General features: G+C 43.2%; 1 protein-coding gene across 1 annotated transcript in view; it reads left to right on the top strand.

Annotated features, from left to right (window-relative positions):
- The window catches only part of cad (carbamoyl-phosphate synthetase 2, aspartate transcarbamylase, and dihydroorotase), a 59,654-nt gene extending 46,089 nt beyond the window's left edge, over window positions 1-13,565 (top strand). The window contains exons 34-44 of the mRNA XM_034200595.1: window positions 1,756-1,896; window positions 2,509-2,598; window positions 3,442-3,583; window positions 4,141-4,322; window positions 4,655-4,729; window positions 5,886-6,098; window positions 6,986-7,111; window positions 9,498-9,653; window positions 10,038-10,139; window positions 10,634-10,728; window positions 12,711-13,565. Coding sequence (XP_034056486.1) covers window positions 1,756-1,896; window positions 2,509-2,598; window positions 3,442-3,583; window positions 4,141-4,322; window positions 4,655-4,729; window positions 5,886-6,098; window positions 6,986-7,111; window positions 9,498-9,653; window positions 10,038-10,139; window positions 10,634-10,728; window positions 12,711-12,810 — 1,422 coding nt within the window. The 3' untranslated portion in view covers window positions 12,811-13,565. The remainder of the gene's footprint in view (window positions 1-1,755; window positions 1,897-2,508; window positions 2,599-3,441; window positions 3,584-4,140; window positions 4,323-4,654; window positions 4,730-5,885; window positions 6,099-6,985; window positions 7,112-9,497; window positions 9,654-10,037; window positions 10,140-10,633; window positions 10,729-12,710) is intronic.
- The last annotated feature ends 342 nt before the right edge of the window (window positions 13,566-13,907 follow it).

Here is a 13,907-nt window from a genome sequence, read left to right as displayed (position 1 = left end):
CCCTCCCCTATCTATGAAGCCGCTTCTAAGTCCCTCCCCTCTGAAGCACGCTCTAAGTCCCCCCCCCCTCAAGCACGCTCTAAGTCCCTCCCCTCTGAAGCACGCTCTAAGTCCCTCCCCCCTCAAGCACGCTCTAAGTCCCTCCCCTCTGAAGCACGCTCTAAGTCCCTCCCCTCTGAAGCACGCTCTAAGTCCCTCCCCTCTGAAGCACGCTCTAAGTCCCTCCCCTCTGAAGCACGCTCTAAGTCCCTCCCCTCTGAAGCACGCTCTAAGTCCCTCCCCTCTGAAGCACGCTCTAAGTGCCTCCCCCCTCAAGCACACTCTAAGTCCCTCCCCCCTCAAGCTACGCTCTAAGTCCCTCCCCTCTGAAGCCACGCTCTAAGTCCCTCCCCTCTGAAGCACGCTCTAAGTCCCTCCCCTCTGAAGCACGCTCTAAGTCCCTCCCCTCTGAAGCACGCTCTAAGTCCCTCCCCCCTCAAGCACGCTCTAAGTCCCTCCCCTCTGAAGCACGCTCTAAGTCCCTCCCCTCTGAAGCACGCTCTAAGTCCCTCCCCTCTGAAGCACGCTCTAAGTCCCTCCCCCTCTGAAGCAAGTCCCTCCCCTGAAAAGTCCCTCCCCCCTCCAAGGCACGCTCTAAGTCCCTCCCCTTTGAAGCACGCTCTAAGTCCCTCCCCTCTGAAGCACGCTCTAAGTCCCTCCCTCTGAAGCACGCTCTAAGTCCCTCCCCTCTGAAGCACGCTCTAAGTCCCTCCCCCCTCAAGCACGCTCTAAGTCCCTCCCCTCTGAAGCACGCTCTAAGTCCCTCCCCCCTTCAAGCACGCTCTAAGTCCCTCCCCTCTGAAGCACGCTCTAAGTCCCTCCCCCCTCAAGCACGCTCTAAGTCCCTCCCCTCTCAAGCACGCTCTAAGTCCCTCCCCTCTGAAGCACGCTCTAAGTCCCTCCCCCCTCAAGCACGCTCTAAGTCCCCTCCCCTTTGAAGCACGCTCTAAGTCCCTCCCCTCTGAAGCAACGCTCTAAGTCCCTCCCCTCTGAAGCACGCTCTAAGTCCCTCCCCCCCTCAAGCACGCTCTAAGTCCCTCCCCTCTGAAGCACGCTCTAAGTCCCTCCCCTCTGAAGCACGCTCTAAGTGCCTCCCCCCTCAAGCACGCTCTAAGTCCCTCCCCCCTCAAGCACGCTCTAAGTCCCTCCCCTCTGAAGCACGCTCTAAGTCCCTCCCCTCTGAAGCACGCTCTAAGTCCCTCCCCTCTCTCGTGCACGCGGCCATGCGCTAGCTGCCAGAGCATGTGAGAAAGCGAGAAGCATGGCAGCAAGTGGGAGTATTTAACTGCCGCTGCGCCTCGGCTTGTTGACAACAAGAAGCGAAAAACAAAAAAGTTGTTTATAGATGATGCTTAATTGTATTTAATACAAATTCTAGTCATTTATTGTTCTCATTGTTTAAAAGTTTGTGTTATGGTTCTGGTGTGAAAGAAAGCACAATAATTACATTTAAGACTGTTTCCCTCTTTTTAAGAAAAATAATCGGAATCGCAATTCTTGACTTTGTATCGAAACCAAAATGTTGGTATCGTGACAACACTAACAAAGACACATAACATACACAAGGTGTTAATGAAGGCAGCTGTAATCCAGAAACGTCCATGATCTGCAAGTTGACCTGACTATTTATGGCAAGGGACTCGTAGAAGGGAATAACAACAGATATTGTGTGCATTGCTATGTTGTGAAATACTCATATACTGTGATGTTTTTCAGGTGGATTTGGAGCAGGAGTGGGTGATTCCTCAGGCCATGCAGTTCACCAAGTCCAAGTGGACACCTTTCCAGGGTATGAAGGTGAAGGGGAAAGTGCGTCGCGTTGTTCTGAGAGGAGAGGTGGCCTACATCGACGGACAGGTCAGAAATCACACAGACATATTCATTTTATTCTTTAAACCACGAGTGTCCATTTTGTTCACCGAGGGCCACATACAGAAAAATATACGAAGGGCTGGGCCACTCACTAGAGGTATGTCGCCTCATAAGTTCAGTTATAAGTCAATCCAATGTAGGTAAAGTATGCTTGTGAGTTGGCAGCTCATCCCTTAAAGCAGAAGCCTCAGATTGATTATAATAATGAGAAATATTAAGGTGTATTTCAAGCTTGTTATTCAAACAAGTCATTGGGCTTTTTTCTTATTAACTAAGATATGTTAGAAAATGTTTCCAACTTAAATTTATTTGAAAAGTGGTCTTATTAATACGTGAATACTACTGTGTAATATATGTTTACATGTATAGTTAAGAAGTGCAATATAAGACAAGCACCAGTTTCATTTGTGGGCCGTATTCCATTTAATTTGATGAAGGCCGATACAAAATGGCGCAGTGTGGACACCCCTGCTTTAAACTAATTCACCAGCTCTTCCAATGGTAATAAGGCTGTGCACAGTTTCAAAGGAATGCGTCGGTTGAAGACAAATCCTTTTTTAAATCTGCATTTCTTCCCCCCCCCCCCCTCTCTTTTAGGTGCTGGTACCTCCAGGTTATGGCCAGGATGTGAAGACGTGGCCCCTCGCCTCCAGCACTCCTGCTGAACTTGTTAAAGAAAGTCCAATGGTACGCAAAGCGGATCACATTATAGTACAAAAACAATGTTTAACGGTCAAACAAACGGAATACATCCAAGTAACTAATTCAAGATTCAAAGGTTTTATTGTCATATGCACAAAGCTACAGTGTAGAAATGGCAATGACATTCTTCTGACCTGAGCTCCTGCAACAATGCAACATATAATTAAATATAAAAATAAAAGGTAATGCAAGAAGTCTATATACATGTCAATAGAATATGACAAGAACAGAATGTGAAATTTAAATAAGACAACATTTAATACGGTTTATTGCAGTGGTAACTATTTAGATAAATAAGTAGATTGCAAGATGACAAACGGATGATTGTAGTCTGGAGAACATACAGTTTTATATATTCTGAAACAAAAAATCTGGTCGTTATTTATTGGAAAAATCTCCCTGGTCTCCGGCTTCAGCTTCAAAACAGGATCCATGTATCTGTGATCCTCTCCAGAATGGAAGGAGTCATCACATACAGAGAACTAGTTCCTGAACAGTGTCCTTCACATGCTGATATCCAAGAGAGGGAGTCACACAGTCACAAGATGGAGGAGTAGAAAGCAGGATTCAATGTTTACTTCAGATTCATGTCAGAAATGAGCATGCTTGATGTCTCTCTCCATAGAGGCTGAATCATCATGTTAATCACATAGCTATCATCTGCCTCAAACAGTCCTGATGCTCTTCTAGGTAATCACACATCCTGTCATGTTCACAGCTACAGTTGGGATACCTTTGTTATCATGTTACTCTCATATTGAAGGAGTACTTGAGTATTTTCCCAACATTATTGTATGTATTTATTCTAACATGTTGTGGTTCCTGTAGAGTCCAGAGCCGGCGCGCCCCACCCCCCCGCGGGACAGCCTGCTCCGGACCCGAGCCCCCAGCCCCCGGAGGCTAACTTCAGAGAGCCGCTACCTGCTGCCCCCCCGCATCCACCGCTCCTCCGACCCCGGATTCACACCAGGTACTACAACTCCCACAATGCACTGCAGGAAGACAACACATATTTTGTAGCAAACTAGAATCTCACCTGTTTCGACAGCACCTTAAAATCAGCAAAACGTCTACCCTTTTAGGTTTACATATCTTACTTCTGGGAATTGAAAAGATGGATGAAAGGGAAGGTTGAAAGGAATATAAAAAGATTAGAAAAGTGTCAAAAGAACTATAATTTCACAGGAAGATTAGGGGTCGAGGAATGTGAGAATTTGGTTCGGGGTATTTCCAAATATCTGGAACAAACTCCCAGAAACTCTGACTAGTTTTAAATCCAGGCTGAAGACTTTTCTTTCTGAAGCTGCTTTGAATTGAGCTGTTCACATCTCACTCTGCACTGTAACTTTTATTCATGTACCTGTGTTATTCATGTTTAACTATCTTTGCTTTTTAAGGTTTCTAATGTGTTTTATGCTCTTAATGTCTTAAAGTACTTTGAATTGCCTTGTGTTGAAAAGTGCTATAAAAAGCCTTGCCTTGTTTCATACTGTACTGCTGTATTTCATTGATGTTTGTGTCTTGCAGAGATGACGATGCTCCCCTCAGCTGACGGGTACAGCTACCCCCCCCCTCTGTCCCGGCTGCTGTCCCCTCAGTCGGCTCCAGGACTTCCTACAGGACAGATGTCTCACTTCCAGACGTCTCCTCTGCTGCACGCGCTGGTGGGGCAGCACATCCTGTCCGTCAGGCAGTTCAGCAAGGAGCAGGTACAACGTCAAAGTCAACTTTATTGTCAATCTTTCAGTTTGTGTGTTCAGACGGAGAGATCGAAATACCGTTTCCCACAATCCAGAATACAAAATATAAATATATGTATGCACACAATCAACAGACACATTTATACATATGCACACATTAAGACATAAATAAAAGCACAACAATCAATATATACAAAATAACAGTCACTTCAATATCGCATACACACACACACACACACACACACACACACACACACACACACACACACACCTAAAATAATACCGACATATTTGAGAAAGACACGCGTGATGCATGTTTTAGTTTTATTTCTTTGTTTCAGATCTCGCACCTTTTCAATGTCGCCCACACTCTGCGATTGATGGTTCAGAAGGAGCGAAGCTTGGACATCCTGAAGGTACTGCCGTTACACCTGAAACATCTGAGTTTTAAAGTTTATTTGAATGTTTGGGAGAGAGCAAAAACTCTACATGGCTAAACAGTCTTCTCTTTGTTTATTTGTTTAAATGCTCACTACCCAGAGTCTCTGGACACTTTACAGAAAACAAGATTTGACATGCAAGTACAAGCTTGCACTCAGGTCATTGAATTCAAACAATAATTGAGGGTTACAGAATAAGATAGAAATATGAAAATACACAGATTAAGTCAGAAGTTAAAGGGGGTGATGAGTATAGGGGAAAAGGGAGGTAGTCTGTTTAAAGCCTAATTGGAAAGAATCCTGTCCTTTGTGTAATCTATACAGTAGCTTTTGGAATTCAGAGCATTTGGTATTAAGCAACACGCAGTACTACTCCGGTCCTCTAGTTCAGGGGTTCCCAAACTTTGCCATGCCAAGGACCCCCATATAGCATTATCCTCCTTTTTTAAATGATGTGTACAAGTGCCTCCCGATGGAGCATGCGTGCGTTGCCACTACATTTGGGGCCTTCTGCCTGATCGAAGCTGTCACTCCGCTTTCTTTGCCTGTCATAGCCCCACTGCCCCATCTGAACACACACCCACACAACGAGACCAGTCAAGTCCGTTTGAGATGATGTACTCATCTAAAACTTGAAAATGTCTCTTCCTGTGGTCCTACCTTCCAGTGCTTTGCAAAATAATATTTCCTCAACAAAGTTGTCTTCTGAAATAAATCTGATGTATGCAAGCAATTCTGCGACATTTGCTACATCCGTGCTCTCATCCAGCTGCAGAGCGAAACATTCACTCGCTCTCACTTGCTCCAAAAGCTGAGCAGATTTTCACTCTCAGTAGCGGCAGCTCGATTCTGATTGGCTTGAAGGGCGGTCGTGTGATTCAAAAACAAAAAATATGAAAAGATTGGCATCAAAGGACACATAGATTGATAGATGTGCAGTTATTAATAACATCTAGGAAAAAAAATGAAACTTTAAAAAAAAAAAAATCCTGATTTCCCTCAAACTTTGAGTGACCCCCCGGGTGCCCCCTGGCGGCCCCCCGGGGGGTCGGGGCCCCCACTTTGAAAAACACTGCTCTAGTTTACTATTTGTCCGTCTAAAGCCCAGTTTGAAAGCCCCCTCTCTCCTCAGGGTAAGGTGATGGCGTCCATGTTCTACGAGGTGAGCACTCGCACCAGCAGCTCGTTCGCGGCGGCCATGCAGCGCCTGGGCGGCTCCGTGGTTCACTTCAGCGAATCCACCTCCTCCACGCAGAAAGGAGAGTCTCTGGCCGACTCCGTGCAGACCATGAGCTGCTACGCCGACGTGCTGGTGCTGCGACACCCGACCCCCGGAGCTGTGGAGGTGCGTCTCTGACTTAGCACATCTGTGAAGACGATTTGCTACTGTGTATTGAAGGTCACCTATTATGCAAAATCCACGTGTTCATGTATTTTATATATAAACTCTGTGGAAAGAGATTCGGAAAGTTTCAGGGGAAAAGATTTGCTCACTTTTTGTCACTGGCTGTCTTTCTAGTTTTTACTCATTTCTGGGAAACTTTCTTGGGCGTTTCTTTCTATTTTCAGACTTTCTAAAGATTGAATCAAGAAAACAATAGATCTTATTTGCATTGTTGGAGGAGCCTGAGACTTTTACTTGCGAAAACTAAGCTGTAACTCTGGGGCATATAATAATAATAGATTTATTTTGTTAGCGCTTTTACAGGTGCTTAAAGTCGCTTTACAGAGATAGTGAAAAGAAAAGAACAACAAATACATATATATAGTTAAAGTCAAATAATACAAAAACAATCACACATTAAAAGCCAGATTGAAGAGATAAGATAAGATGGTACTTTATCGATCCCAATTTTGGAAATAGTTTTTGTTGCAGCAGCATAAAAGACATTTTACAATAAAACATTTTACAATAAAACTAATAAACAAGAATAGAAATAAAATAAAATAGAAAATGTACATGTAGATATTATATATACAAATATATATATATATATACATGGTGAGTGTTTTGAAGGTGGTGAGGTCAGTGCAGTGTCTGATGGGTTGTGGGAGTGAGTTCCAGAGGGAGGGGGCAGCGACGGAGAAGGCTCTGTCCCCCCAGGTCCGGTGCTTGATGCCGGTGGGGATGGGTAGGATGTTGGCTTCTGGTGAGCGGAGGCAGCGGGAAGGGGTGTGTGGCATATGACAAATAAAGCCTTTAAATCTTTGAATTTCTTCCTGTAACTCCAGTGTGCGGCGCGTCACTGCCGTAAGCCGGTGATCAACGCTGGAGACGGAGTCGGGGAACATCCCACTCAGGCTCTGCTGGACGTCTTCACCATCAGAGAGGAGCTGGGGACGGTCAACGGCATGACGGTGAGGGACAGAAAATACATTTTAAACCTTTCCTTTTAAAGGTCACCTATTATGCAACATCTACTTCTTCATGTCTCTTCTTCATCAACATGTGTCCCCTCTTCTTCATGTCTCTTCTACATCAACATGTGTCCCCTCTTCTTCATGTCTCTTCTACATCAACATGTGTCCCCTCTTCTTCATGTCTCTTCTACATCAACATGTGTCCTCTCTTCTTCATGTCTCTTCTACATCAACATGTGTCCCCTCTTCTTCATGTCTCTTCTACATCAACATGTGTCCCCTCTTCTTCATGTCTCTTCTACATCAACATGTGTCCCCTCTTCTTCATGTCTCTTCTTCATCAACATGTGTCCCCTCTTCTTCATGTCTCTTCTTCATCACATGTGTCCCCTCTTCTTCATGTCTCTTCTTCATCAACATGTGTCCCCTCTTATTCATGTCTCTTCTACATCAACATGTGTCCCCTCTTCTTCATTTCTCTTCTACATCCAACATGTGTCACCCTCTTCTTCATGTCTCTTCTACTATCAACCACGTTTTTTTTTCCCCCATCTTCTTCATGTCTCTTCTACATCTAACATGTGTCCCCTCTTCTTCATGTCTCTTCTACATCAACATGTTGTCCCCTCTGTCTTCATGTCTCTTCTACATCAACATGTGTCCCATCTTGTCTTCATTGTCTCTTCTTCATCAACATGTGTCCCCTCTTCTCCATGTCTCTTCTACCTCAACATGTGTCCCCTCTCTTCATGTCTCTTCTACATCACATGTGTACCCCTCTTCTCATGTCTCTTCTACATCAACATGTGTCCCCTCTCTTTTCATTGTCTCTTCTACATCAACATGTGTCCCCTCTTTCTTTCATGTCTCTTCTCATCAACATGTGTCCCCTCTTCTTCTGTCTTCTTCTACATCAACATGTGTCCCCTTCTTCTTCACGTCTCTTCTACATCAACATGTGTCCCCTCTTCTTCATGTCTCTTCTACATCAACATGTGTCCCCTCTTCTTCATCAACATGTGTCCCCTCTTCTTCATGTCTCTTCTTCATCAACATGTGTCCCCTCTTCTTCATGTCTCTTCTACATCAACATGTTATCCCCTCTTCTTCATGTCTCTTCTACATCAACATGTGTCCCCTCTTCTTCATGTCTCTTCTTCATCAACATGTGTCCCCTCTTCTTCATGTCTCTTCTACATCAAACATGTGTCCCCTCTTCTTCATGTCTCTTTCTTCATCAAACATGTGTCCCCTCTTCTTCACTGTCTCTTCTTCATCAACATGTGTCCCCTCTTCTTCATGTCTCTTCTACATCAACATGTGTCCCCCTCTTCTTCATGTCTCTTCTACATCAACACGTGTCCCCTCTTCTCATGTCTCTTCTACATCAACACGTGTCCCCTCTTCTTCATGTCTCTTCTACATCAACATGTGTCCCCTCTTCTTCATGTCTCTTCTACATCAACATGTGTCCCCTCTTCTTCATGTCTCTTCTACATTCAACATGTGTCCCTCTTCTTCATGTCTCTTCTACATCAACAGTGTCCCCTCTTCTTCATGTCTCTTCTACATCAAACATGTCTGAAAATGAGCTGATCAGATTTTGGCCACTTTATGATGTCATAAGATGTGTTGTCTTGTGTAACCATTAGCCAATCACCAACAAGGTAACCCCCCCCCCCACCTTATCACTGAATCTCCTCCTAGAGCACCATTGAGTTTCTTTGTAACCAAATGTCTCTCAGAGGGGCGTGGGAGGGGCTCCTTGTTTTCATCTAAAGTAACAGACAGAGAATCAGCACTTTGGAAACAGGGCTGAAACAGAGGGAATTATGGGTAATGCTGCAATGATCTGTTTGTGTTTCAGCCAATCAGAGGACATTGTTCGGATATATCTGAGACCTGTGATATATTGATGAAAAACAGTTTAATAGGAGACCTTTAAACATTGAAATCATGTTCCTTCAATCCTTAGTAACCCAATGTGTAGTTTTAAGTCCAATTGTTGTATTCCAACTTCCACTTTCGACCATCCAGATCTCTCTGGTCTGCTTTCTGTCCCAGAGTTAGAACTCAACCTGGAGAAGTTCAGTTATTATGCTCCAAATATCTGGAACAAACTCCCAGAACCTGCCGGCCCGCTGCAACTCTGACTACTTTTAAATCCAGACTTTTCTTTCTGCCTCTGCTTTTAATTGAACTATTCATATCTTAAACTGCACTGTAACTTTTATCCATGTATTCTTTTGTAATGTTTATTTTATTATCGTTGCTTTTTAATGACTTTCATTGTTGTAAAGCACTTTGAATTGCCTTGTGTTGAAAAGGTGCTGTATAAATTAACTTGCCTTGCCTATTTTAATATGTATATGTTTTTGGCTAGATAACCATGGTTGGGGATCTGAAACACGGCCGCACGGTTCATTCCCTCGCCAAACTGCTGACTCAGTACCGCATCACGCTGCGCTACGTCGCTCCCAAGAACCTCCACATGCCGGCAGAGATCATCAGCTACGTGGCCTCAAAGGGCATCAGACAGGTGCGCACTAAAATCAAGAGTCAAGGCTTTTATTGTCATGTGTACAGAGCTACAGTGTAGATATATCACTGAAGATCTGAGGTCACAGGCTCCTCCAACAGTGCAACACAATACAACAGATAAAATATTGCAAGTAAATACGAATATAATAGAATATAAATAGTGCAAGGAGAATCTATATACAAGTAATTGGGATATGATATATTAGTAAGTTGCAGACAGATGAATGTTATGGATGTTCTTTTCAAAAGTTCAGGTGTTTAACAGTCTGATGGCCTTAAATATGTTTATACAGTATTACAAGTTGATATAATCAGATGTGTTTTGTGGTTTAAATAATTGTTCAAAATGGTGAAAAGATGCTGTGTTCTTCCCTGTGTGCAGGAGGAGTTTGAGAGCATAGAGGAAGCTCTGCCTGAGACCGACGTCCTCTACATGACGAGGATCCAGAAGGAGAGGTTCGCTTCTGAGGAAGAGTACAAGGCTGTAAGTCAAGTTCATTTCATCAACTTTCTTTCTCTAGTAAGGTAGACACATAGTCCTTATGCCTCTTTATGAAATATCTGAGTAATATAAGACTAAATCCACTTTTTGGAGTTGGTAAACGACATGTAAAGTCATTTTTTGTACACTATTTGATCCCACTTTACAGGTTTTTTTGCATAGAAGGTACTTTTTCCAGACAAACTGCCGTATTTCTATCTGACCACAAAAAAAAACTCTACGTAAGCTTGTAGTCTACAGCATTAATGAATATTGACTATATAGGATTTAGCAGTTTTGTGAAGGTTGTGGTTCAAGCTATAACAGATTGTTTAAATTGAATGACCCCCACCTTGCATTTACATGTGAATTGTTAGTTAAATATAAGATCTAAGACACTAGTTTTTCTAGGCTAGAAGGTTTTTTGCTGTTCCCCTGTCAACCAAGCCATGTGTTATTATAATTTATTCTGAATGTGTGTGTTTATTCTTCCTCAGTGTTTTGGCCAGTTCATCCTCACCCCTCACATCATGACTGTAGCCAAGAAGAAGATGGTGGTCATGCATCCTCTGCCCAGAGTCAATGAAATCAGGTGAGGCTCAATCAGTAGCATTATATCAATCTTATTTATTTTGTTCTAACTTCTTATGAGCAATTTAATGCTTTGGAGATTTCTATTTAGTTCTTCTTATCGCTTCCGCCTCTACAAAATGTCACTGGGATTTTTTTGTTTGTTGATAATCTCCACATATTAACACCGCTTTGATTGTTAAAGCGTATATGCAATTGCCAGGAGTTAAAAGCTAATGTTGGGCTATAAAGGAACTACAGCACGGTCACATGACTTCACGTCACCACCGCTAAGCTAAAGGAGGCTAATATTGGGCTATAAAGGAACTACAGCACGGTCACATGACTTCACGTCACCACCGCTAAGCTAAAGGAGGCTAATGTTGGGCTATAAAGGAACTACAGCACGGGCACATGACTTCACGTCACCACCGCTAAGCTAAAGGAGGCTAATGTTGGGCTATAAAGGAACTACAGCACGGTCACATGACTTCACGTCACCACCGCTAAGCTAAAGGCGGCTAATGTTGGGCTATAAAGGAACTACAGCACGGTCACATGACTTCACGTCACCACCGCTAAGCTAAAGGCGGCTAATGTTGGGCTATAAAGGAACTACAGCACGGTCACATGACTTCACGTCACCACCGCTAAGCTAAAGGAGGCTAATGTTGGGCTATAAAGGAACTACAGCACGGTCACATGACTTCACGTCACCACCGCTAAGCTAAAGGAGGCTAATGTTGGGCTATAAAGGAACTACAGCACGGTCACATGACTTCACGTCACCACCGCTAAGCTAAAGGTGGCTAATGTTGGGCTATAAAGGAACTACAGCACGGTCACATGACTTCACGTCACCACCGCTAAGCTAAAGGTGGCTAATGTTGGGCTATAAAGGAACTACAGCACAGTCACATGACTTCACGTCACCACCGCTAAGCTAAAGGCGGCTAATGTTGGGCTATAAAGGAACTACAGCACGGTCACATGACTTCACGTCACCACCGCTAAGCTAAAGGCGGCTAATGTTGGGCTATAAAGGAACTACAGCACAGTCACATGACTTCACGTCACCACCGCTAAGCTAAAGGAGGCTAATGTTGGGCTATAAAGGAACTACAGCACGGTCACATGACTTCACGTCACCACCGCTAAGCTAAAGGAGGCTAATGTTGGGCTATAAAGGAACTACAGCACGGTCACATGACTTCACGTCACCACCGCTAAGCTAAAGGAGGCTAATGTTGGGCTATAAAGGAACTACAGCACGGTCACATGACTTCACGTCACCACCGCTAAGCTAAAGGCGGCTAATGTTGGGCTATAAAGGAACGACAGCACGGTCACATGACTTCACGTCACCACCGCTAAGCTAAAGGCGGCTAATGTTGGGCTATAAAGGAACTACAGCACGGTCACATGACTTCACGTCACCACCGCTAAGCTAAAGGAGGCTAATGTTGGGCTATAAAGGAACTACAGCACGGTCACATGACTTCACGTCACCACCGCTAAGCTAAAGGCGGCTAATGTTGGGCTATAAAGGAACTACAGCACGATCACATGACTTCACGTCACCACCGCTAAGCTAAAGGCGGCTAATGTTGGGCTATAAAGGAACTACAGCACGGTCACATGACTTCACGTCACCACCGCTAAGCTAATGTTGGGCTATAAAGGAACTACAGCACGGTCACATGACTTCACGTCACCACCGCTAAGCTAAAGGCGGCTAATGTTGGGTGTGATGACATTTAGTCGTCTAATTTAGACACTTGTTAGCAACTGCCGTTTTAAAATTACCCAGTGGGGTATTTACTGATGTAGCTTATGTCAGTATAACAAAGGCATTAAACTCTCTTCAGCTTGTGTTAACTACAGACATTATTTTAGGCTTCTAACCAAAAATAGGTTAAATAATCAATCGATTTAGAGGTTTAAAACTCAATATGCACCATTTATCTCACTTCCTCTTGTGTCTCCTTTGTGTTTCTCCCTCAGTGCGGAGGTGGACACCGACCCCCGGGCGGCATATTTCCGTCAGGCGGAGAACGGGATGTACATCCGGATGGCGCTGCTGGCCACCGTGCTGAGCAGATAGATCCCCACGCTGCCTGTTTATCGCACAAATTGGAAATATTTGTAGAATAACTCGTGTTAGACACTGCGTTTTCTTTCCTGAAATCTGTGGCTTTCTTGTTTCCAGTCCTTTAACATTGAGCTGGTACAGTTAAATGCAGCAATAAGCCATAAAGTGATATTATACTGTTACATTATGCTGCTTTCCATACGTTCAACTAGGCACTATTTGCTTTTCTTTTTGATATTACCTTCAAAATTACTGCTTTCTTTCACAGCAACGTGGTTTTCTTGTGCTGAGACACACTTTTCTATTAATTAAGATGCTTCTTAGAAATATTCCAGATGCTTTTTTTGTACGAGTGAGAATTTCTTGTTTTGTTTGTTTGTTGACAATGGTTAAGTATTGGCAGTATTTGTGCATCATTGAGCCTTGGAAGAAAAAAGGTAGACATTTCAATCATAACATCCATGTTACTATGATGTTTGGTGTTGATGAAATAACTGTGTTGGTAGCTGGGTAAAATGTACTGACATTAAAAGGGACAACACTTTGTAAGGGATTGCTCTTTTCTGACCCATAATAATAGTATTTACTAATGTCTTCTATACTGTTTCTTTACCTCAATGTGTCGCACTACCTGAAAGTGGAAACGCACATTCTCTCAAAGCATGGTTTTTGATCATTTAGGGTCATTCCGTATTATTCCGTAGCAGTGTAGAGTCTTTGTATTGTGTAGAAATAAATAATAAAAACATATTTCCTTTTGCATTTCATATTGTCATTAATATCCATCATTTTAAGAAACACAACCATAGCCGTCATGAATCACTGAAAGCTATTTTACAAAAGAAAATATATTGAGAATTCATGCAACATCAAAACAAAAATAAATGACACAAATAAAAATATGTAAACATATTTAAAACGTCACTGTCTCTATTAATACTTTGCAGATGTAGTTAGAAACACTTGTTTTTGTGAGTTAGGTAAGGTAAGGGTATTTATATACCACATTTTCAGGCAATTCAAAGTGCTTTACATAATCTTTAACACTTAATAAGAAGACAACAGAAAGGAACACAATAAATAAACATCATGGAATAACAGGTTCATAA

This window comes from Gymnodraco acuticeps, unplaced genomic scaffold (genome assembly GCF_902827175.1).
Source record: "Gymnodraco acuticeps unplaced genomic scaffold, fGymAcu1.1, whole genome shotgun sequence".
NCBI lineage: Eukaryota > Metazoa > Chordata > Actinopteri > Perciformes > Bathydraconidae > Gymnodraco > Gymnodraco acuticeps.
The sequence above is the reverse complement of the archived record's forward strand: the minus strand, read 5'-3'. Positions and strand labels throughout refer to the sequence as shown.